The following is a 26,724-nucleotide window of genomic DNA, read 5'->3' on the forward strand; positions in this document are numbered from 1 at the left end:
AAAAACAGATTATTGGGCCATTATCACGTTCCTGTCTGTGGGAGCTTGCTGTGTGCAAATTGGCTGCTGTGTTTCCTACATTACAACAGTAACTACACTTCAAAAGCACTTAATTGGCTGTAAAGCACTTTGGGAAGTCCTGAGGTCATGAAAGGCACTATATCAATGCAAGTCTTTCTTTTCCACACACCTCGTCATGTTAAGTCAATGACCTTGCCACAAATCTTGCTGCACAACATCAACTGCCCTTTTCATTGTGTAACAGCTGTCACATTGTGTTTTCCAGTCTATCCCATGCATTCTCATCTATTTTGATAGAGTGTAAGACTCGATTACTCACTAGTGCAATTATAATGCAGAATTCTCTTCCCTTTCTCCCCTCCACTCCCAATTAAGTACAATTGAATATAATTAAGGTAGCTGTTCTCCGAAATTAGTTGAGGCAACACCTAGAAAAGAATTGTTTGTGCAGTTGATGGATGACTTCTTGCATAAAAAGGGAGGCTGCAATAAGTTGACAGAAGCTGAAATCCAGGTGCATGTACTTGGATGGCAGAAATCGCCTTAGGCTGGGGGAGATTTGCCCAGACCCTAAGGTGGAGTACTCTGCTATGACAAGATGCTCTAACTATCGAGGCGTCATAGAAAAAAAAATGTTGAGGGCAAATCGAGTGTGAATGTCAATGTGGATTGAAATCTTTAAGTAAGGGCCCCTAGATGGGATTTCAATGTTTTTGCATGACAGCCTCTGTTGAAAGCACCCTGTGGGGATCCCTGGCCTCCAGACTGCATTGAGGAGAAATGAGCTGGAACATTTGAGATAAACAATTGTCATGCTAGGCCCCCACCTGCCAAGAATGAGGCACATTAATTTTGTCATGAACATTGATTTTTAATCTGTTACTGGAGTGAAGAAGACTTGTTAAACAGATCAGCTGTGGCTGGAATAGACATTTGCATATTAACAGACAGTGTTTGGAAGGACAAAGCAGCCATTCCCTGACACATTCAACCCACAATGGACTTTTGATCACCAGACGCTGAATGTGGGGGAGCTCGCATTCCAGGTTGACTGCTAAGATAGCCAAATACACAAACGGACATGGTCAAACCAGCTAGTCACATGACTGAACTGCTGGGCAACTTGAGTTTTTAAAATTTGTACAAACATTTTGGGCAGAAAGCAAAATGCTCCTGGACTGAGAAGATCTCTCCTGTCTGCTCCCATCTCTTTCTCACAAGCCTCTGAATCCACTGAGGACACATGAACTCCAAGAAAGAAAAGTCCCCTACAGCGAACAAGGTTTAAGAAGAATACTGGGCCCCAACAAAAAGCAAGATCTAGCTACAATCAAGGACTCTACAGTGAGCTCGAAGAACCGTAACACAACTCTTCATATAATGCCTCAAACTTTTCCACTTCATTTCTTCTGCTCTGTTCTGTCTCTATCTGCATGTGTGTATCGCATATGCATACTAGTGTGCACACATCGTGTATCCGTAGCCATCAACCGAATTAGAGTTTAAATTCAACTTTAATAACTTTCCACTTTTCTTCTTTAAACCTAAGAAAGCCTGTTTGTGCTGGTTTCTTGGCCTTATAATTGGAAAGCGGTGAACAAGGATTCATCAAGGGGGAGCTAAAAACACAGTGTGTTTAAAATTAAGACCTGTTACAATAAGACCAGGTGAAGGCTGAAAGGGAAGCCTAGACATTTTTCTCACCCGGCCATAACACAATGTATGTATTGTTTTATAAAGTTATCTAAAAGGAGAATGCCTTTCAGTTCTTTACTGAAGCTCCTAAGTCAAGGATATTTTAAATTATAAGACAGCAGCCCATGCAGGCTGCATTTCTCCTGCACTTGTAAATACCAACAACCCGATTAGCATTTGTTGATTGCTTGACTATGCACAACCTCAGTGTCCTGTTCAACTCTGAGCTGAGCTACAAATCCCACAGCCAAATCTAACGCCAAGACTACCAACATCCAACTTCATAGCGTCATCTACCTTTATTCCTAACACACAGTGGCGCAGTGGTTAGCACCGCAGCCTCACAGCTCCAGCGACCCGGGTTCAATTCTGGGTACTGCATATGTGGAGTTTGCAAGTTCTCCCTGTATCTGCGTGGGTTTTCTCCAGGTGCTCCGGTTTCCTCCCACAAGCCAAAAGACTTGCAGGTTGGTAGGTAAATTAGCCATTATAAATTGCCCCTAGTATAGGTAGGTGGTAGGGAAATATAGGGACAGGTGGGGATGTGGTAGGAATATGGGGATTAGTGTAAAATGGGTGGTTGATGGTCGGCACAGACTCGGTGGGCCGAAGGGCCTGTTTCAGTGCTGTATCTCTAAACTAAACTAAACACCTGCTGAAATACTACACCTGTCACCTCTGGGCTTGATTCCCCTAGTGATTTACTCAGCACACTCTCCAACTCTATCTTAGATAAAAATCCAATTGATCCAGGACTCTACCACTCATGTCCTAATCCATACTAGGCCCCATGTTCTAATCAATCTTGTCCTCATCAACCTGCATTGCCCCTCCCCACACTCTTCTCAGCACATCAACTTTTATATCCCCATCTTCAATTTCAAGTTCATCTGGGGCCTCACTACTCCCTACCTCTCCAGTCTTCTTCACCCTCCAAGTCCTAGCACATACTGTCCTGACTATGCATCCCACAACCCTTTCCCCACTCCACTACTGGCAGCAAAGCCTAGAGCCACCACGAACTTGCATTTTAGAATTCTCTTGCTAAACCCCTCTGCCTTGCAACTTCTCTTCCCACCTTCAAAATCCTTCTCAAAACCTGACTCTTTAACTCTGCCATCAGTGACCTCCTGGATGTCCAGATTTTCTTGGTCCTCTAAGTTGCTGTTGAGTCTCCATTTATAAATGCAGTGTTGTTGACCTTACCTTCAGCTAAGAAAACCTCAGGTCCCCATCTACTTTTTTAAAATTTGTTTGTGGGATGTGGGCATCACTGGCTAGGCTAGCATTTACTTCCCATCCCTAATTACCATTGAACTGAGTGGCTTGCTAGGCCGTTTTAAGAGTCAACCACATTGCTGTGGGTCTGTAGTCACATGTAGGCCCGACCAGACAAGAACAGCAGATTTCCTTCCTTAAAGGACATTAGTGAACCCCCAGATGGGTTTTTACAACAATGGTTTTATGATCATCATTATACTAGCTTTTTTTAAATTCCGGATTTATTAATTGAATTCAAATCTCACCATCTGCCATGGTGGGATTTGAACCCATGCCCCCACAGTTTTAGCCTAGGCTGTAGATTACCAGTCTAGTGACATTACCACTATTCTACCGCCTCCCCCTAGTCTACTAATAGGTCTTCATTACGAACAGCAATGCCAGGTAAGATAAACAAGGGAAAGCAGTTTCCAAAAGCCATAAGTCTCCATTTGGGCCTTGCTCCCCCAAGATTTCTTAGCACGTACAAAAGCTGCTGTCTGCACTTGCCAAACAACCTCCCAAGGCACTGGTTAATAATAACTCTATACTAAAGTTCTCTAGATTGACAAAAAAATAGTTACAGATCACCAGATTTGAATGGACTACATTCTTGTTCCTAAACTGGCATTAGTGCTGGCAACATTTAGATGAACCAGGTACTTGATTCATCCAGACATGTCCAGAAATTGATATAAAGGTGAAGAAAAGATCCCAGCAGTGTGTTTGTGTAGGTGTAGGTTTTTATTTTTGCAGACTTGTATCAGTTCTCAGGTTGTCCAAAGTCATGACCTTTTTTTATTAGTGGGGTAACCTTGGAATTCACTGACCTCCTCCTTGTTAGTACCTGAAAGTAAAGGGAGTGAAATGGACTTTTTGAGTCAAAAAAGGAATATTTTAATGGATATGCACTAGTGGATTTCCCTGTGATGTTGCCCATGGTAAGGTGGATAATATATAGTTCTATGAGGGAAGGACTGTAATATAGTGTAGTACACTATGCATTATTACACTGCTAAAATACAGCTGCATCCCTTAAAGTCCAGAAAGTCTAATTATTGTTAAGTAAACACAGCCTCACATCAGAACTGAACTGTGGTTTGATGAGGGAACTTTGCAGATTGGAAAGTGTTTGTAAAATTCAAGCTTTAGATCAGATGAACACTGGAAGAAGTAGCTGGCTTTCTCTGTCTTTCTTTTTTAAGACTGTTTTGCCTCGGTAGCAAAGTGCAACATCTACAGAGTGACAGTGAAGTGCTAGGCTTAAACCTTCACATGTATACACTAGCCGTGCTCTTACGGTGCTGCTCACAGTCTGCAATATTGAGCTGCAAGGTCATAGAAAGGATAAATACTTGAAGGGAAAAGATTTATAGGGCTATGGGCAAAGAGCAGGGGAGTGGGACTAATTAGATAGTTCTACCAAAGAGTTGGAACTGGCACGATGGGCCCAATGGCCTCCTTCTATGCCATATCATTCCATGCTTTCATAAGTTTAACCTGTCCATTTTGAGGAAAATGATGGGGTTAATAGTCTAAATACGCACATTTTGAGGTCAATGAGCTGGCTACCTGCTGAAGGAAGTAATCTAGATTGAAAGCTGATTGTAAATGGGCAAGACTCGGATTATCAAGGGTGAGGAAAGCCAGCAGGAAAATGGCTTCCTCTCCCTCTCTTTTGTCCCCAACTTTGACTTTTGAAGTGTGATGGGCTTACATGAGACTCAAGACACACATATCTCCAATGCTCACAATGAGTTGGAAAATATGGTCACTCTTACAGCCGGCTCTCATCTTCAGGGTGGTCTTTGTCTCTTCTTTTTCCGAGTCTCTCTTTTTATATTTTTACATTCTTTTAGATCAGAGGTGCTGAGTGATGGGGAAGGGAGGTGCCGAGGCATTCAAATTTGAATGAGATAAAGAGTCTTTTGCATTATTGGTGCCAGAGATTGTGAGATTTAAGATCAGAAGGGGGTATTAAAATTGGTTGGCAGATAGAAGGAGGGATTGAAATTGGAGACCAGAATGGGAGGTATTAAAATTGAAGAGAAGCTTTTGCAGAATTGGGCCAGAGGGAGTCACAACCAGTTCATGGGGCAGGAACAGGATGGGGGACAATGGAACCTCATGAGGTAGGAATATGCAGAAAAAAGGCACAAAAGAGCTGGGGGGTTGTGGGGGGAGGGGGGGGGGTGGCAGGCAGATAGAGGCAATCAGACTCAAGGCCAAAAAAAAGGACGTGTGAGAAAAGGAGACCCCAGACAGGGACATAGTCAAGGCTGCAGGGAAGCTAACATTGGTAACCAATCAGAATGAAGGATTAAAATTTAAAGAGGCAGCATTTTGCAGGCAGGAATTTTGAAAGACAGAAATTTGTAAGCAGCAGCTAAAAATGGTTAGGCAGTGATGTTATGAGGGTCAGAGGTGTGACCAGCAGTAGCCTAGGAATGGGAGGGAAAGGATCTCCAGTGACTTCTAGTGGCAAAATGCCTGTTTAAATTGTGACACACTAGCAGCTGTTGTTACTGAAAAATTATGGTCCAGGAAGAAAGAAAAATCATGTAGGAACTGTACATTTTAGTAAGATATTGATAAAGACATAGATTAATAGATTATATTGGTATAGCAATAATTTATTAAATGTATGTCTGCAGGCACTTTTCATTCTAAACTTTTATGTTTACATTTATATTGGAACTGCTTATGTAAACTTGTCACACTGTAATTACATCATCCCACCAGTGATGGTGCTGTAGCACCTCAAGATTTCCATCTCCCAACTACTTCACAGTACGGCACAGAAATTCCAACAAATTCTATTTCCCTGTTTCCCAAATTGGTAACTATAAATCAATCATATAAAGTCAAAGCATTTTTTGAAAATAAAGAAAGAGCTTATGATTTTAAAATGGGTGTTGATTTATGTCTGCAAGCACTGGTCACATTATACCGACCCTCTAACCTTTACTTCTCCTGAAAACTAAAGTTTTTATTTGATTTTATTTTTCATCCTCAGTGTGCAATGTCATGGTAGGTCAAGTAATATTTTCTAAAGACACTAGGTTGAACTTTGGACAAACTGTACTCACTGTAGACTTTCCTACTGGTTGATGTGAACTTAAAGCACTGGGCATGATAAACTCCAATTGCGTCATTAGGTTACATCAGTTCAGCTGGTGCCATATATCCTTGGAGCAGAGTTTCTAGCATACACAAACATATGAAACTGACAGCAGGAAATGACCAGTTGTCTATCAAGCCTGTCCCATGCCAAGATAGCTGGAACATGATGGCTAAACACTTCTTACACCAGCTCCCCACCCACTGCAGTCACCTATGTCATTTCCTGGGAGAGGTGAAAAAAAGGACCAGTGAGGGAAAAATAACTCCAAAAAAATTCCTCTCTGACACCCTCAGGCAATTGAAACCAATTCAGGAGATCACATGGCCCAAGTGCTTTCTATATTGAGGATTATACACCGTTTCCGGCTCATTTCTGTCTGCAATACGGTGTGGAAACTCCCAACAAACGAACACAGAGTCACTGCTGTATAGCCAAGTGTGCCATGTAATTGTACTCATTCTAGAGCTACAGAATTATAGGCAGATATGTACAGTTAAAAAAATTCAGGAAAAAAAGCAGGAGAATTAAATGGGAGTCACTGAGTGTGGAGACAGAAACCGCTGGGATTGTGAAACAGTGGATATATGGGGCTCTGACAAAAGAGATTTAAGTTATTACTGTCTGCGAAATATTTAAAAATGAACTGGACTAGTGCCAGTTTGTACCGAGGCCTGTCTCTGCAGGTCCCATTTGCACTGTCTCTGTCTCTCTCTCTCTGTCAAACACACACACTCTTTGTGTTTCTCATTCTCTAAAATTCCACATTACTGCAATGCTGTAATCTCATTTCCTCAACTACTTGGTATCAATTGTGCCTCTAGTGTTGCCAACCATCCAGGATTGTGCTGGAGACTTCAGGAATTAAAGAATAATCTTCTGGGGCATTAAAATCATAGGGGACGTTAGAAAATGAAGTTGTGTATTTTATTGCTTTTCTTTGCAGACTTTTGTTTATTGGTTATTAAAAGATTGAGAGCTGGGAAGCAAGGCTGTTTGACCGGGCGGGGTGGTTGGAGTCGAGAGGCCATGACATGAAACCTCCAGGAATATTTCCAGCCCAAGTTGGCAACCCGACCTGTGATTGTCACCCTCTTGTCTGCTGGAATGAACAGTCAGTCAATTAAATTAACCATATTTTGCAACATATTAAAAATTGCTGCTGTATAATATTTGCAAAAGTGTATCCCAAGTGTTTAATCCACCGTTGTATATTTTCTTTACCTGCCGCTCCACTTTCCCTTCACCCCTCCCCCCACCCACCAAACATCTCCAGATAACAGCACCATCTGGGACTTGGGTCAGGTGCCACATGTCAGGAAACTGATATGATTGGGTGCGACGCTGGTTCTATATCCCACCTGATTTTATTCTCCATCGAAGTCAACGGACAGTAATATCAGGGTGGGATGTAAAACCAGCGTTGCATCGGATCCCATGGGTTTCCCACCCAGTAGACAGGTTAAAATGATCTCCCACCATCATTCTATAGGTAGGTGTGAGACAGCAGCCAAGGCCATGAGAACATTTGCTCCCCTTCCTTCTCTGTTGAGGAAGACGGAAGCACCTTCCTAGAGTTAACTGGTTGAGATCATGACCTCACCTTTTGAGGAATACTAAACTGTATATCAGCACATATATTCCCCAACAACCGTAACTCCTTATATTAACTGCAGTAGAGAATGGCAGAGAAACCTCACATAAAGACCAGATCATTATTTTTCTATTACCCACACACGTGGAGGTTTTCTATTCGATCGTAAAGGTATCCCACAGCTAGGTAGTCTAAAGCTCCTTCAGGCCACAGTACATCAAAAATCCCGGACAGTCTAGACATTTGTACAAAGCCTAAAGCTCCAGCTCTGTATTTGGAAATTTTTCCAAAAGCCTATGTATTACCTCCTAGTGTGAGTCAGAGCAGAACTCTGCTCTGGGCCCTATATAACACTGGATTGTGATAGTTTGCACTATAATACAAAGTGACTCAAGCTGTTCTCATATCATAGCTTTCCATTCCAATCCGAGGTTTAGGAATTACGTAACATACATTTGGACGAGGGGGAAGAAGACTCCATGATATTGCACCAGAAGTACGTCTCTTCTAAAGTGAAACTAAGCCCTTATTCAGTCTGGTGTAGTGGACGAATCAGAGGCTATAGTCATGAGTCATATGGATGTACATAAACCCTACCCAATCCCCACTCTGACCCCTCATCATCAGCACCACACAGCACAAGTAACACTTACAGATTTCTGTATTATTATTACATATTAACACATATTACTAACAGGATATACACGAATGATACCAAAACTGAGAGGTTATAACTATTAGAAAAGTTTGAACAGACTCAGCTCTTTTGTCTAGAAAGGAGAAGGTTGAAGGGTGTCAATAATACAGGTCTTTAATATTAAGAAAGCAGTTTATTGGGTAGAAGCAGAGAAAATGTTTCCCTTTGTGTGGGAGACCAAGAATAGGGACCATAATTATTAATCACGAATAAATCCAACATAGAACTCAGGAGAAACTTCTTTACCCAGAGAGTGGTTAGAATGAGGAGTTTGCTACCACATGGCGTAGTTGAGGCAAATAATATAGATATATTTGAGGGAAGCTAGATAAACACATGAGAGAGAAAGAGTAGAAGGTTATGCTGATAGGGTTAGATGAAGTAGGGTGGGAGGAGCCTTGTCTGCAGCTTAAAACCAGCCTGGACCAGTTGAAGCAATTGACCTGTTTCTGTGCTCTACATTCTATGTAAATGACTGCCTGCCTTTGGTACTCTGCAGTTGGCCCCCATTTGACATTTCACCACAAGCCCCCCCAACCCCGCAACTGTGCAGCTGAGATCACACGCTCACCATATGTGGCACAAACCCACAAGCTACCAGTCAATGATGCAGTAAACAACAGGCGAAAACACTGCAGCACCACACTGTCTGGGTGACAAGTCACGCATAAGTCTGACGCATGTTAAATCAGAAATTGGTTGCATATGATCTAAACCAAAATAGCTGTGACCTTTCTGTACTGTTACAATCAAAGAACTTGACAAGACTATAATGATTTGGAAAGCATGATGAATGACCGTACTAACAATTCTGCAAAGTAGTAGGTATGATTTTGTCCCTACAATTTTCCTCGTTGAAGTTTGTTTTTAAAGGAATTCACTTTCATAGAATTACAAAACACATACACCATAGAAACTGGCTGAACTAGCCTATGCCAGTGTTTATGCTCCACACAACCCTGCTCCCAGCATAGCTGGATGTCAATCCCATTCACTCACTCTGCGAGGGCCAGTCACTCTTACAACTCTAATACAATTCTCCAATATTAGCAGCAGCAAATAAACTAGAAGACAGAAACAGGAAGGTTATTGAACGTGAATCATAATTCTTTGAGATTGACTTTTCTAAAAGAAAGAAGCTGCATTTGTATAGCACCTTTCACAAGCATGAGGACATCCCAAAGTGCTTTATGGTCAATTAAGTACTTTTTGAGGTATTGCAATGTGCGAAGCACAGCAGTCAAGTTTCAGCCAGCAAGATGCCACAAACAGCAATGTTATAATGACGATAATCTGTTTTTATTTTAGTGATGCTGGTTGAGAGATATCCAGGATATCAGGCAAGACTCCTCTTCTCTTCTTCAAAATGGAATATTTTACATCCACCTGAGAAGGCAGACAGGATTTAACATCTCCTCCAAAAGACAGCACCTCTGACAGTGAAGCACTCTCTCAATACTGCACTAGGAATGTCAGCCCAGATTTGTAGAGTCAAGTGTTTAGAGTGGGACTTGAGCCCATAACCATCTAACTCAGAGGTGAAAGTGTCCACCACTGAGCCACAGCTGACACCTTCATGCCTCAGTGGAAAGGAATTGCAGGATGCACCAAGAATATCTAGAGTCACTTGTAAAGTGGCGCTATCTTGGCTCAGATTCTAATGATTACACCACTAGCTGTGATCCCTTATTCTAGTGATGCAATTGTATACCCAGGAAAAATGACTCATGAACAATGGGAAGACATGGAACAGGGACAACTAGAGATGGCCAGCACTGCCAGTGACACCCACACCCCGAGAATGAAAAAAAAAATGACAGAAAGATAGGTAAGGGGTGGGTCAGCCTGGTATTAATCAAATCTAGCAGACAAAATAATCAGAGCTGTGCTTCATGCAAAAGCTGAAGTGGTGTACTGTACAGACCGGATAAGCTTCAGCGAGATGATGGGTTTCACCCACAACTCCTGCCGCTGAATCCTTTCCATCTCTTCCATGTAGCTAATTGTCAGCAGCAATAATTGTTCCTTTTTAGTGCCTGGGATGAACCGCCGTCAGCAGAATGATTCCATGTCATTTGTAAACACTGTGTGTGGGAGAGTTGGCTTTCGTGCAGAAAATTTTAAAAACAGATTGTGTTACAAATGCAATTTTTGGCAAGCAAAATGCTGTAGTCCTTGGCTTTGAAAGTTCGATGGGTTTGTTAAAGGACTGTATGTTCAGCTCTCCCTCTGTTCCACCATCTGTGGCAGAGCCATCAGCCAGCTTGCTCCAACATTCTGGAGCACCACCCCAAAAAATGTCTTGCCCCCACATTCTGAACCTCCACCCCCACCTCTCCACCCCCAAAATTCCTTTCCCCACATTCTTGAACTTCCCAAAACACCTTTCCCTTATTCAGGAACTCCCCTTTTTTTTTATTCTTTCATGGGATGTGGGTGTCGCAGGCCAGGCCAGCATTTATTGCCCATCCCTAATTGCCCTTGAACTGAGTGGCTTGCTAGGCCATTTCGAGGGCATGTAAGAGTCAACCACATTGCTGTGGATCTGGAGTCACATGTAGGCCAGACCAGGTAAGGACAGCAGATTTCCTTCCCTACAGGACATTAGCAAACCAGATGGGTTTTTACAACAATCGACAATGGTTTCATGGCCATCATTAGACTAGCTTTAAATTCCAGATTTTTATTAATTGAATACAAATTCCACCTTCTGCTGTGGTGGGATTCGGAGCATAGAGTATAAAAATTGGCAAGTCATGTTGCAGCTGTACAGAACTTTAGTTAGGCCACACTTAGAATATTGCGTGCAATTCTGGTCGCCACACTACCAGAAGGATGTGGAGGCTTTGGAGAAGGTACAGAGGAGGTTTACCAGGATGTTGCCTGGTCTGGAGGGCATTAGCTATGAGGAGAGGTTGGAAAAACTCGGATTGTTTTCACTGGAACGACGGAGGTGGAGGGGCGACATGATAGAGGTTTACAGAGTTATGAGTGGCATGGACAGAGTGGATAGTCAGAAGCTTTTTCCCAGGGTGGAAGAGTCAGTTACTAGGGGACATAGGTTTAAGGTGCGAGGGGCAAAGTTTAGAGGGGATGTGCGAGGCAAGTTTTTTTACAGAGGGTGGTGAGTGCCTGGAACTTGCTGCCAGGGGAGGTGGTGGAAGCAGATACGATAGCGACGTTTAAGAGACATCTTGACAAATACATGAATAGGAAGGGAATAGAGGGATATGGGCCCCAGAAGTGCAGAAGGTGTTAGTTTAGGCAGGCATCAAGAATGGCGCAGGCTTGGAGGGCCGAATGGCCTGTTCCTGTGCTGTACTGTTCTTTGTTCTTTGTTCTTTGGGATTCGAACCCATGGCCCCAGAGCAATACCTGGGTCTCTGGGTTACTAGTCCAGTCACAATACCAGTACGCCACTGCCTCTCCTTAAACTCCTTTCACACATTCTGGAACTCCTGCTGAATCCCTTTCCCCTAAATTCTGAAACTCCTAATAAAAACTTTCTCCCACATTCTGGAACTTCCCCCAAATCCCTTTCACACATATTCAGGAACCCCTGAGCTCATTTCCCCCATATTCTAAAACTCCCCAAAACCCCTTCCTCCACATTCTGGAACTCCCTAAATCCCACCCCCCACATTCTGGAATGCCCCCTAAACCCCTTCCCCCACATTCTGGAACTCCCCCTAAACCCCCCCCCCGCCACATTCTGGACCCCCCCCCCCCCCATAAAACCCTTCCCCGACATTCTGGAACTCCCCCTAAACCTCCTTCCCCCACATTCTGGAACTCCCCCTAAACCCCTTCCCCCACATTCTGGAACTCCCCCTAAACCCCACCCCCCACATTCTGGAAACCCCCCCCCCCCTATAAATCCCTTCCCCCACATTCTGGAACATCCCCTAAACCCCTTCCCCCACATTCTGGAACTCCCCCTAAACCTATTTCCCCATATTCTGGAACCCCCCTCCCCTCCCCCTTAGACCCCTTCCCCAACATTCTGGAACACCCCCCCAAATCCCTTTCCCCCACATTCTGGAACTCCCACCAAACGCCATCCCCCACATTCTGGAACTCCCACCAAGCCCCTTCCCCCACCTTTTGGAATTTCCCCTAAACCTCTTTGCCCACACATACAGGAACCTCCTGAATCTGTTTCCCTCGCATTCTAAAACTTCCCAAACTCCTTTGCCCACATTCTGGAATGCCCTCTTTTTGCTCCACCTTTCCTCACTTGTAGAAGCCTCCTTAAAACCAACATCACACTCAATCACTGACCCCAATCCCTCCTGGTGAACCTGCAAGTCTCTTTGGGACACTTTGCCACATCAAATGCGCTACATAAATCTTATCGACTGGTGTCGTCATTGCAAAATATGTGTAACGGTCAGTAGTGAGTTGGCGTACAGAGGAATACTCCATGACCAGTCTGGTGATGTTGTCACGTCACCACTGGCTTCTGGCTGTTCAAGTGATTTTTCTCTTGAAAGGAGGCATTGAACAAAACGTAAGGTCAGGCAAATCTCTGTGTCGGCCGTTGCATTACCAGAGCTTTACAAGCCAGTCAGCGTAACGCAACTGAGAACGCAGTTGTCAAAGCAGGGCGTTACTAGAACAGATCCTGACCAGAAAAACCACCAGTGCAATGCCAACACCTCTCTTGACGGGTGCTGCAACCACAGAGCTAATTCGAAAGGGCGTCCTAGTTGAGTGTTGAGGGTTGCACGTTTACAGGCTAAGAACAAATTTTAACGGCTAGGAAAACACAAAACCTGTTTCTTAACAACCTGATCAGACTGGTCTGGGTGTGTTGGATGTGAGGTGATAGGGGTTTCTGTAAAGACACCCTCCAAAAAGTAAACCAGCATCAGCCTGTTCCACCTCTTCTGTGACTTACCAATGCTTATCTCAGTTCTAAATTGTAAGGACAGACCGGATGGGAGAGTTATTAGAAGTGCAGAGCTTTTTACTACCAGCACAGTCACAGCATTCATTGCAAAACAGCTATTGTTGTCGCTAGACTCACATTTATTTTTAACTCTCATTCGTGCTGGCATTACCCATTGACAGCAAACAGGGGAGAAGGCGCTGCACAAATCAGCGTCAGCGTATCAGCTAACCTTTTCAAACAGCTGGTCCCACAATGTTTATTTTCAAACTGGCTTTTTTTTTTAAGATGTATGTTTGGGCTCATCAACATTAAGACTTGCCAATGCTAAAGTTTGAAATATTCTCCAAATCTCTTCAGCCAGTGTCAGTATCAAATGCTGCCAAGGGTCACCAATTGGTTGGACGTATTCCTGGAGGTGGCATCACATGACCTCCTGTCTCCAACCATCCCCCACCATTGGTCGCCCAAAATGTCTGGGCGCCCCACCTTCCCGCACCAATTGGAAAACGAATAGACTTTTAATTACCCAATTGGATGATAGTTGACCATCTGTCAAACAATCCTTTTTTCCTGATTTCTCCCCTCCCCCCAATATATTTATAACTAATAAACAAAGGTGTTCAAACAAAAATGAAAAAAACAGAGATTTGCTTTAATGTCCCTAGGAATTTTTTTCCAGGTCTGCTTGCAGCAGTGTTCTGGAGATAAATCTTTAATTCCTGGAGATTCCAGAGCAATCCTGAAGAGTTGGCAACTTTAGCGTTCCCAGATCAGGCACAGCTCAAGACAGATACATCTTACTTTCCTCTATCTTAGTAATCAAACTTCATTCCACCCTCAGAAAGGCCCCCTTGGCTGCACCCAGCCACCATGGAGCTTCCTTGATTGGCAATTTACCACCAACTCATTGAAAGATATGCTTTATGGATCTGCAAACACCAGAAGCTGGATTGAAAAGAATTGAAGTCATTTTCACAACAGACCCTTAAGGCCAGAAAAGGAGAGAAGATTTTCAAAGAATGCATTGAAACCCAGTAATGAAAGAACAGAGTGCTAACTCTATAGCTTAACCCTAGCCCATACTCCTTCTCTCTTGCTGGTGCATGTTTACAAAGCACTGGCAGCTTTCTGGTCATAGAGAGATACAGCACCAAAACAGGCCCTTCGGCCCACCAAGTCCACACTGACCATCAACCTCCCATTTATACTAATCCTGCATTAATCCCATTTTCCCTCTTACATCCCCACCTTCTCTCAATTCTTCTACCTACACTAGGGGCAATTTTTTTACAATGGCCAATTTACCTATCAACCCATAAGTCTTTGGCATGTGGGAAGAAACCAGAGCACCTGGAGGAAACCCACAGTCACAGGGAGAACTTGCAAACTCCACACAGGTAGTACCTAGAACCGAACCCGGGTTGCTGGAGCTGTGAGGCTGCAGTGCTAACCACTGCACTGCCCACTCCTGTCAGTCAGGTGCGATTTCTTCACATGTGACCCTCAGAGCTAAATGTTGGCAGGTTATTGTACCATTAGGGCCATCATAGTTAGTCCAATTCCATCCACTCACACTCCTAATAATGGTCACCCGACAGTAATCAGCAGCAGGATTTGTCATTGATTTTTCTCCCCACCCACTGGCCTTGAAGACATCAAAGCCAAATTAACGCAGCCAATATCTGACTGAGATCAGCTAGCCCAACACAGTTAGGGGTCAAAAGCTTGGGACTTTCCTGGTCTGTGTGGCTAGGTACCATATCAGGCAGCACACTTCCTGAATATTGGTTTAAAACATGACTTTCAAACTGAGCCTGTTGGATGCAAGAAGTGAAAGCCCTCAAACAGATTCAATATCGCCTTAATAATTGTGTAATGAGGAAAGGATGGGGGTGTAAGTAGGAGTCATGGAAATTGAATTACCTAATCATGAAAATGTGATATTTTACAAACACAGGGTAATCTGTCAGGAGTTACAATTCAGCTGCATCTTCAGATCCTATAAAAGCAACCAAGTGCAGCAAGAATGGGGTTTCAGGAGAGTCCAAGTGGTAACACAGGACTGTGCGTAAAATTCTACAACTTTAGGAGCCAGTTCTAGGCAGCTGGCTTCTCTGGAGTTACATCACCTTTGCTCACTTTCACCAGTGACAGCTTGCCTTTTGGTACATTTCCTCTTTACCAGCAAGGCTTAGCCATCATGGGGAAGAACTACTTTGGTTAGCAAAACCACAAATACATCATTAATACCTTTATATTGTCGAAATGAGAGGAACTGAAAATAAAAGTAAGGATGTTATGCTTCAGTTATACAGGGCATTGGTGAGACCACATCTCGAATACTGTGCACAGGTTTGGTCTCCTTATTTAAGGAAGGATGTAAAAACGTTGGAGGCGGTTCAGACGAGGTTTACTAGACTGATACCTGGAATGATCCAGTTGTCTTATGCGGAAAGATTGGACAGATTGGGCTTGTTTTCACTGGAGTTTAGAAGAGACTTGATTGAAGTTTTTAAGATCCTGAACGGTCTTGACAAGGTGGATGTGGAAAGGATGTTTCCTCTTGTGAGTGAGTCCAGAACTAGGGGGCACTGTTTTAAAATTAGGGGTCTCCCTTTTAGAACAGAGATGAGGAGAATTTTTTTTCTCTCAGTGGGTTGTGCGGCTTTGGAACTCTCTGCCTCAGAAGGTGGTGGAGGCAGGGTCATTGAACATTTATAGGGCGGAGGTAGAAAGGGAATCAAATGTTATCGGGGGTAGATGGGCGCGTGGAATTCGAGACACAAACAAATCAGCCATGATCTTACTGAATGGCGGAGCAGACTAGAGGGGCCGAATGGTCTACTTCTGCTCCTAATTCGTATGTTCATATGAAACACACAACGGCTAGAGAAATTCATCTGCCTCATATAAGTGAGGTGAACTTGGGTCATTAGTAGCTGTTACATGACATTTTAAAGAGAATGCAATAATGATAGTGGCTTATCAATATTTCCTTACAAAATCAGTTGTTTTCCTTGTTCTCTTTTAAATGACAGCAAATTGTGCCCCATTCCTCCAAAAGGGACCAATCAATCAATTTAAGAAATATATAAAATATATAGACATTGCTAGCATAATGCTAACCCAACTGTCCCCAGATATGCTAATCCTTGCATCTCCATTCTCCCCCACCTCACCCTGTACTATGACAACCTTTGGAAAATGGCAAGAAATCCTTTCAGCCCAATGACATGCAGCTTTGGCAAGATTCTGCCTAAGATTAGTGTTTGAAGAATCTGAACACTTTTTTAAAAGTAGAAATTGGTGGTTGAATCACAATATTCACAATTCTATTAAGTACAAATGCTATTAAAGCTTTTGGATACGGATTTGGGAACAGAAAACCAATTTGAACGGCCACTTCTTCTACCTTATGTTGTCTGATCTTTCTTCATGGACATGTTCTAACAAAATCATGTGTACAGGGTCACACCTGATTGACAAGCAGAATGAAAGCCTTTCTATAAATATAAATTTATTTATAATGCAGAGCCACAAGATAACAATAGCCCTGATAATTTTGGACTAAACTTCACAATTCCTTTTTAAACCAACCAGATGAGACAAATACTGACAGATTAACCAGTGACAGACAGGCCATTGATGCATGCCTGCGATGGGCAGGGGTCAGTATGAACATTAAAAGTCAACAGATGACCCTCATGTCTGTCAATGACACAACAGAGAACCCACATTGCATGTCTGTAATCCATCTACTGACTATCCCTTATTTTGGCTCACTCAATATAAACAATATTCTTGTAAAATAAGTGTCCAACATCGCAGAGACAGGCAATGTTATGCAGGTAGAAGTAGGCAGTCTCAGTCTTTTTGATGGAGAGGATATGGGGTCAGAAGCTCTGCTGGGGGTCAAAGTAAGGCACTGAAAATGCAAACAGTTTAGTTCAGCCTGAGAAAATGGTCAGGGAGGTGTGACAGGTATGTTGTTTATGGCAGAGGCCAAAGACAATGACTACGGTCTTCTCAATGTTAAAGTGGAGGAAATTATAGCTGATCCAAATTCAGATCTGCAGTTGATAGATTTTTGTTTGGCAAGGGTATTGAGGCATATGGAACCAAGGCAGATAAATGGAGTTAAAATGCAGATCAGCCATGATCTAATTGAATGGAGCAGGCTCAAGGAGCTGAATAGCATACTCCGGTTCCTATGTCCCTATCCAAGACTGATTGTCAGACAGTCTGACAGCACAGAGGCAGTGGAGGGGTCCAAATGAGATGTTGGAGAGGCAGAACTGGGTGTCATTAGGGTACATGTGGAAGTTGGCCCTATGTCTTAGGATAATGTTGCTAAGGGGCAGCATATGGATGAGGAAGAGGAGGTGGCTATGGTTAGATCCGTGTAGGAAACTCCAAAGGTAATGGTATAGGAAGGGAAGCCGTTACTAGATCTCTCTGGCTACGATTCAGTAGGTAAAAGTTGAGCTAAGCAAGGGTAGCTGGACAACAGAGCAGATGTTGGAAAAGGATGATATAACCAACCATATCAAAGGCTGCAAAGAGGTCAAAGAAGACAAAGAGAAAATGCACCATTGTCATAGTCACAGAGGATATTATTTGTGACTTTGATTAGAGCCCTTCCAGTGCTCTGGCAAGCGTCAGAAACCTAAAAGGAGAGATTCAAGTGTGGAGTTGCAGGAAAGTTGGCAAGGTTTCAGATGCAACAAGACGTTCAAGAGCATTGGAACGTGAGGTTGGAGATGGGGCAGCTGTTTGCAAGAACACAGAAGCCAAGGGTAGATTTTTTGAGGCGAGGGAGGTGATGATGGTGGTTTTGAAGGAGAGGGGGACAGTATGTGAGGAGAGAAAACAATTCACAATGACAGCTGGCACATAGACCAGGGAGGAAAGTTGGAAGGTCAGCAGTTTAGTGGCAACGGGGGCTTGGGAGTAGGAGGTAGATCCCATGGACAAGAAGAGCTTGGAAAGAAACCATAGAAAGATGAAATATCAGGTTTGGGGCAGATGGGGAGCATTATGGGATATGTGGCTTGGTGAGGAAGGTGGAAGACCAGCAGAGGCAGCTGAATAAGTAGTCTAAATCTTGGTGGCAAAGTAGTCCATGAGCTCCTCGCACTTGTTGTTGGAGGTGAAGGTAGAGGGAGCAGGTGAGAGGGGCTTAAGGGTCCCATGTTAAATAAAATTGTCCTTAATAGAATAAAATATGCTAGTTTTATACACAGAAAACAAATGCTAGGCACGGATTTCTTTCACAAGTGTGCAAGAATAAAGTCTGTGTAAAATCATGTGGGTGATTACAGTATCACATTTATTGGCTCAGGCTGTTAGGAGTTTTAAATCTATGCTGAATCACCCTGTGATTGTAGCGTGGGTGCCAAATATTCGTGTCTCACTGTAACAAGTCAGCATATCAAAAGTAATCAAAGTATCAACAATTCTCGGTGAGAAACAACATCTTATGGGACCCAGCTTTTCTGACTCAGTCAAGTTTCTTCAGGACATGGGCAGTGGGTTGAAAGAGCATTGGGTTCCAGATCCTGATTTGTTCACATACTGAGCACACATTAGGGGGGGAATTTTATGCTCTCCTCCGCAGCGAATTTGGTGGCGGCAAGAGCATTTAATCGGGTGGGATAGTGGCAGGCGGGACCCCGCCACCTTCCCACTTCCACACCAATTAGATCCATAGCGGGAAGACCCATGGACGGCCCTCCTGCCCCCACTGCCAATTGAGTCCCTTAAGTGGGTAATGAATGTCTAATCAAGGGCCTCATCCCGCCACCACCAGTATTAGCCAGGCAGCAGTTGGGCCTGTCACCACACGAGGAGCACACCAGGCAAACCTGTGCAGGTTGCTTGCCGACTCCGGGGGGGGGTACGCGGTGGGGTGGGGGGGGTCCCTCATTCAAAGGCACTTTGTGCCTGATTGACGGACCTGGCACTGGGAAGATCCTCCTTCATCCCTTGCCCTGCAACCCCCACCCCGCGAAACTCCTCCTGCCCTGACTCACCTGTGGTCTGGATCCAGTGCTTCTGGGTGGGTGGTCTACCAGTAGCAACCACCAACTCCGCAGTGGCACTACTCAGTAAAAGGGCTGCCAGCCTCTGATTGGCCAGCAGCTCACAGCGGGCGGGACTTCCGTCACTGGAGTCCTTAATCCCGGGGAAGGCCCGATGCTGTCCACTTAAGTGCCTAATTGGCAAGTAATGCGGTGGGCCTTCTCCAGAGGAGATGATACAGGGCTCCTGCTAGCCCTTCAGCGAGTGGGCAAGACCCCCATCGCACACATAAAATCCCCCCAATGATTCAGATGAGAATAAGCTGTCATGCTCTTTTCTCATTATTGTCTTTGTTTACCCTTCTGTCTCTTCCGCAATAAAATAAAGTAATTTTTTTGAATAGACCATGAACTATATATTGCAAAAGAAAAACAGATATCTGGCTGAGCGTTTCAGGCAGTAATTCAATCTGAGGATTCTGCTTGCATTCAGGATCTGCTCTCACGGTTTAGGATATCACGAGGATTGCGTTGCTGAATTACAACTTTGTAGCTCACCAGCAACCAACTAGTGTCCGATATAAATGCATTCAAAAATAATTAAGATTGTCTTGAAAATATAGGAGCATCCTAGCTTCCCTAATTTCTGGTGGACTGGGGTGCAAGAATCTTTGCAAGAACATAAGGACCACTTGATTGTATCCCTCAATTTGATGTCACCAACTAGTAGAAACTGCTACCATTCTGAACTTTCAACAATTAATTCCAATAGCCTGATTGGTGCAGGCAGGAAAGCCCAAGACAGAAACATATCTCTTGTGCATGCAGTGATCTATTTTGTCATGAGTACTGTCATATAATGAAGGGGAGAGGAACTGCTCCTGGGCATAAAGTTATTAGGAGCCAAAAGAAGAGAGCAGTCATCACGAAGAGAGAAAATAAAAGTACCATCTGACATACTGGGCTGAAATTTATACTCCTGCGCAGCGATTTGGCGGCCGCCCGTGCGGGCTGTACGTCGCTAAGCCACCGTGATATTAAGCGCAGTGGCTCATGTAAATAGCCGGTGCAGACCGCGCCCCCCCCTGCAGATGACGTGGAGGGGGCGGGCTGTCCGTCCCCGACAATGGCATCAGCTGCCTGTGCGGAGGCTCCGACGCATTCTTAAAGGGCTTCGAGCCCTGCCATTCAATTTAAATGTTTAAAGATACATTGCTTTTAAAAAATTAAATAAATTTATTTGCCCCTCTCCCACCCCCCAATAACCATAGAATTAATTACTTTCCCTCTCCCCCACTTCCAAAACACTTACTTTGTCCACCTGACCTTCCCCCACCAGAGTTCATAAACTTTACACTACAATCAATCCCACCATCCCCTACACTAATGATATGACTTTGACCCCGCTCCCCACCCCCCGCACTGAGAAACTTAGCTCCTCCCCTCTCCCCACCAACGTTCCGTCTCGTTTCCCCAGACGGGGATCCGAAGGCACGTGAGTGCCAGCCAGCGGAAACAAGATCGCACCCCCGGGACAGATGGTGGGAGCGTACAGGTAATTAATTTGTTAATTTAAATTTAATTAAATATGTTAATGGCAGTCCCGTCGCCAAGCGGTGAGGTCACAACGAGGCCTCGCCACCGCCGGCAATGCAAGGCCGGGCCCTTCCGGCATCAGGGTGCGTGGCGGCCCTCTCCCGGAGGCATTTTCCGGGCCCCCCCCCGCCATGACCCTGACCCCGACTCCGACGTCAGGGGGTCTGTAAAATTCAGCCCTTTATAATCCTTTATGAGCCTTTATAATCCTTTAAAATCCTTAGAACCCTTCATAACAGATATAAACTGATAAACTTACCTCCCACCCTCCTCACAAGTGTTCTGCCTCGTTTCCCCGGACGGAGATCCGAAAGCGCAGTTGTGCCGGCCGCTGGGGTGAAGATTGTTGCGGGCCGTCAGGAGGTGACATGAGAATAATTAATTCACTTATTTTAATTTATTTAATTATTTAAATTGCGATCCCATCGCCGAATGGCTGGAGGGCCGCCACGAGGCCTCGTCGCCACCGGCAATATGGGGCTAGCCCCTGCTGGCGTCGAGGTCCCTGGCGGGCCTCATCCGGGGCCATCTTCATGCCCCCCCGCCACAATCCCAATGTCGAGGCCTCTATAAAATCCAGCCCACTGCGTTTGCACCTATCTCACCTTGGAACAGGCTCGAGGGGCTAAATGGCCTACTCCTGTTCCTATGTTCACCTCACTAATATAATGAGGCAAGCTGCTTTGCATGTGATAAAAATGTGAGTTGTTATTATTTTGGGGAGTTACAAAGTCTATTCCTATTTGCAGTCAACAAAGCAAATTTCTGCTTTCACCCTCTTAGGTCTGTGGAATCAATTGAAAACAAGAAAACTGCAAGACTTACAAGTGCCAAAACTATCAATGGGCACACTGTATTTTTACAATGGTACTTTATGACAACTATCAATGCAACGTTACATAAAACTTTTTGCATCTGTTACGTGGAGGAAAAGAACTTAGTTTGAGCGCTGAATGAGTGGTGAAATAGTCACAGAGGCAACTGACAAACCTCACATTTGTTTCTAAACTTTAAGCGTTGTTATAAAGGCCCTTCACTTCTCTACTGCAATGTTACTTGGGCAATGGAAACAAAAGTTACAAATGGTCTACATTCCGGATTATACAGCCACTCTTAACTGTATTTTCTTATTTACTTCCTAGCACTTGAGGTTTTGACCATGAGCAAACTAACTTACTGTAGTAATTACACTTCTGACAATGCAAAAACAACTGTTTGCTTGTTTTCCCATCTTTAGTTATATAGCATATGTGCATAGCTTTGAAGAGACTGCCATGCCTTAACTTGGTAGTTTTGTGCTTGAATACCGAATGTTGTGATTCAAATGCAAACAAACAAAACAAAAATGCACAAAATCTGCCAAGAAATTAACCCCGTTGGTTTTAAAAGTCTGAAGTTATGTAGTTCTCTGACTACCCTGGAAGCGCTGTCATTTTCCAAACTTGTGGCTGCATCCTTCCTCCTCCACTCTCAGCCTAAGCTTAGTTTCCCAGGCAGCACATTGTACAATAAAGGTCCAGAATTTGCTGGCAAATTAACTGCGTGTCCATAGCACAGGCCATTATTAGTGCATAAAACCCTCAGCAATCTGTAACTGCAAAGTGTCAGTAAGTTCTTTGACCATCAAGGACACTAAAGCCAACTTTGATCCTGTTCCGTCTGACTCTCACATTAAGCATTTCTCTACAGGATGACTGGATATCAATCAGTAGCTGCTATTTGCCTGTCCCATCAACCCCTGCCCCACCACCCCCCCCCCCCCCCCCACCTTTCACCCTGTTCCCCTGTAGCCCAACGACATTGAGGCTTGCTGTAGCATCCCTACTATCATTCCATGCACAAATCTCAGGCCACTCTATCGCTCAGTACCACACCAAGTAGTGCATTTATCCACTAAGATATCAAGTCAAGGTTTTTTTTAAGTTCACCTACGTACCACAGATAGATAATCTATTAATGCTTCAAAACATTGTGGGGCCACATGACACAGATTTGCATCTAAATTATTGTCAACTGTGGCTCAGTGAGTAGCACTCTTGCCTCTGAAGTAGAAGGTTGTGGCTTCAAGCCCCACTCTAAAGACATGAACCCAAAAATGTAGACTGATGTTCCAGTGCAGTACTGAGGGAGTGTTATGCTGTCAGAAGTGCCATTGTATGGAAGAGATGTTATCCTGAAAGATATTATTTTGAAGAAGAACAGGGGAGTCTCCCTGTTGTCATGACCAATATGTATCCCTCGACCAACAGCTAAAGACGGAGAATCTGGTCATTATCACATTGCTATTCATACGACCTTGTTCTGTGCAAATTGCCGTGTTTCCTATATTACAACAGTGACTAGACTTCAAAAGTAATTCATTGACTGTAAAGCACTTTGAGGTCAGTAAAGGTGCTAGTGAAAATTATTTTCCTTCTGGCAAAGGGACTGGAAAGCTAGTTGTCAAAGAACTGGAAACATTTTTGTGACTGTCTATGCTGTGCAGCAAAGACTTCAGAATATTGACTATCAAATCAAATGGCAAATACTGTACTAATGCCAAAGGAACTACAGTGCACCAATATCAACACTGAGTGGGAGGCTGTAAATTTTAACCTTGACAGAAATATTATGTAACTCTTGTCGTGTTATGGTATAAAAGATAAATAGTGTTACAGATACTGGACATAAGTTAACCCCTGGTAAAAGATCTAAGGCGTTGTGAGGGGGGAGGGGGGGGGGTAAGAGGGAAGGCTTGCTTGCCTAGAAAATGTTTCCAAATCAATTTTGCAAAAAAAATATTAATTTTCTTGTATTTCCGATGGATAACTGCAAAGAGAACAAAAAAAATCTTAGTGCTCATTCCACCCAACAGAAGACTGTCAACAATTTGCAAGAAGGAGGGGGACAGTCCAGGGCATAAGCAAGGTCAAACACAAGGCTCAAAAATACCCTGCTCCCAAATGTACAGCAAGAAAATTGGGACTGAAACTACACAAGCATCCTAAAAAGGAATGGGGTGTGGGTGGTGTGATGTGTGTTTAGGGATATTAGAACATTAATCCATTTTCCTTTGGGACATGGAGTTAAATTTAGCACAACCCAACTGGATGAAAATCTCCCTGACAGCTGTAAGGAACTCATAAAAATGAGTTGAACCAGGTTCCCAGTGGGTTGTTATTGAGTCGAGAGAGCAAAATTTACCCTACTTTCATGCCAATTGGCAGAAAGTTCAGAATCCCACTCAGAGAGGTAAAGTTGGTGTAGGATTTGGTGCAGAGGGAGTTGGTGTTGTTCTGAGATTGGAGTTTGGACACATTGTCAGGTGCAGTGTACATAAAGCAGACTCTGTCCCTGTTTTAGAACCATACTTAACTAAAGGAGACCTAATCAGAGCATGCCACTGGCTGCTCAAAATGTCATATTTCCAAGTACTAACATTCCTCACCTTGACAAACCCAAAATGTCATTCAAATGCTCTTAAACAAATTGGGCATCCGGACAACAGCAATCTGTACAAGAGTTCTCTGTCAATCATAATCACCACGCCCCTTCCCTTTACGCTACCAATCTTGATCATTGCCCTCAGTGCTCCATGATCTGCCCGTGCCTGCTACACTTACCCTTACCCTGCCTGCTAGTAAACTAAAGACTTTGCAGAAACAATCTTCACGTGGTTAACTCTTGCCAAAGATGCAGTTTTCTGCAGATCGACAAAACTATTAATAATATTAACAAAGTCGTTTTTATTTTTAAAAAAAGGTTACCTTGCCATCATTGGCCAAACAAACAAAAAATGTCACAAACTTTGACCCTCTTATAAAACTGTCAAAATGCAGTTGATGTTGCTCAGATTGAGTCAATGTCCCTACATATAAAAGATTTAAACTGGGACTGGGGCGGGGAGGAAATCAAAAGTGTCAGGTAGAATTTTTCACTTATAGAAACAAATTAATTACAACTATGAAAGATTTACGGCACATAGGGAGGCCATTCGGCCCATCGTGTCCGTGCCAGCCGGAAAAAAGCTATCCAGTTTAATCCCACCTTCTAGCTCCTGGTCCGTAGCCCTGTAGGCACCTCAACGCATATAGCACAGGGTCACCGAGAGTTTGCTGCTGTTTTAATAAAAGCAGACAGGTTCAGGACAGTGCAGGTTGAAATCAATGCACAAAGTTCGGTACTCACTTTAAGAAGTATCTCTGGCCTGATGGAGTCTTGGCCATCTCCCAGCCGGGTGGCAATGGGACATCGTCTATGTTATCGAAGGACTGCTGCCGGAGATGCCCATACTGCTGTGGGTTAGGGTTGGCACTGACGGGCAGCGAGGCAGGGGACGAGTGCGATCGGATGTGCTGCACCTGGAACTGGGGCAAGTCTCTGCTGGAGTCCGTGCTCGACTGACGCGAGTGAGATCCCGAATCGGGCTGTTTGAAGAAAGATTCGGGCAGTTTCCTCATCCTCATGGGCACCTGGTGCGGGACGGTACCGGGCTTGGGGTTCATCACGGCATTGAATAAAGCCTCCAGATCAGTCTCCGAGTCCCCCAAGACGCGAACGATGGTCTGTCCCGGTGGTGGTATAGGATTTGGATCCATTGCAGACAGATGTGTGTTTTTTAAAAAAAATAAATAAAAAGTTTTGAAAACTTTTTTTAATAGATAAAACTTTTTTCAACCCCCCCCTCCCCCCGAACGAGTCCAGTTCTTCAAAAGTGCGGATGTAAAATAATCAGGACTTTCATGATCGCCCGTCTCCAAACTCCAGGCAAATAAAAAAAAAGTTGGGAAACTCAAGTTTCCAAGGAGTGTTCAATCAGCGTCGGTTCTGCTGGCAGGACTCCCTCTCTTTAATTATTCATGAGCTACCAGTCTGGGTTATTCGACCTGAGCAAATCAGAACGGTGAAACTTCCTCTGGAAAACAAGCCTTTGTCAATTTCCTCTCACACACACACACACACACTAATGTGTGTAAACAAAACTTCCGCAAAAGCAACTTTTCAATAACTTTTTTCTCTCTTGAAAACTTTTTTTTACTGGGGGGGATGGGAAGCTTTTACTTTTAGGGAGAGGGAAAAAGAAGTTTTTCATGTGGCTACTGTTTTGGCGACGCGAGGAATGAGTTTGCGAAACTGTAATTAAAAAAAAATATATAGGCAAAGGGACAGGGAGAGACTTTCTCCCGGATCGGCTCGGCTCCCGAGCACACTGAAGGAATGCGGGGGTTCAGGATCCCAGCCGCACATTCCAAGGAGACTGAGATTCCCCCTCACACACTCTGAGGGGTCTGTGTTTTTTTTTGTTTTTTGAGTTGTGTGACCTTAAGAACAGCGAGCGAACACGAAATCACTTTGCCTTTCTGTTATTACCATATATGGAATCAGAGGAATTTTAATCCCCGCCTCCCTCCCCCACTCTATTTTCTTCTGTCACTCTATCTGTCTTGGTTTTCATTCTCCCTCATTGACTCGCCTCCCGTTTAATTTTCTTCTCCCTTTTCTCCCTACTTTCCTCTGTTCATATTTGTCTCCTTTTTTCTTTCTCTGCTTCCTGCCTTCCCTTTCTTTCTTTATCCGGCTTTTTGTTTCTACCTTTTAAGAGTGCAGTTATACTGCCACTTTCGTATGCCAAGTGCTGTTGGGTGGCATCACAAAATAGTTCGAAAGTGGCAGTATAATTCAGGAGACTATTGAGAACACTCCAGCCCCGGGGTCACCCTCCCCCGCCCCCGCCCCCACACCAGTTTGTACCTAGTATTAACTGCAACTCTCTTCAGACCAGATGTTGATTCAGATCTAAGGCTCTTTACCATCTGATTTTGTACCTGACAGTCTGGTTTTTTTTAG

At 44.0% G+C, this 26,724-nt stretch overlaps 1 protein-coding gene across 2 annotated transcripts in view; it reads right to left on the minus strand.

Annotated features, from left to right (window-relative positions):
- LOC137375422 (WW domain-containing transcription regulator protein 1-like) overlaps positions 1–26,105 on the minus strand; it is a 164,581-nt gene extending 138,476 nt beyond the window's left edge. The window contains exon 1 of one of the 2 annotated variants that reach the window (XM_068042618.1): positions 25,066–26,105. In XM_068042618.1, the coding sequence (XP_067898719.1) occupies positions 25,066–25,475 (410 nt within the window). In that variant the 5' untranslated portion in view covers positions 25,476–26,105. The remainder of the gene's footprint in view (positions 1–25,065) is intronic. The other variant, XM_068042619.1, reaches the window with a different exon arrangement.
- Between the last annotated feature and the right edge of the window lie 619 nt (positions 26,106–26,724).

This window comes from Heterodontus francisci, chromosome 11 (assembly GCF_036365525.1).
Source record: "Heterodontus francisci isolate sHetFra1 chromosome 11, sHetFra1.hap1, whole genome shotgun sequence".
In the NCBI taxonomy this organism is placed as follows: Eukaryota; Metazoa; Chordata; class Chondrichthyes; order Heterodontiformes; family Heterodontidae; genus Heterodontus; species Heterodontus francisci.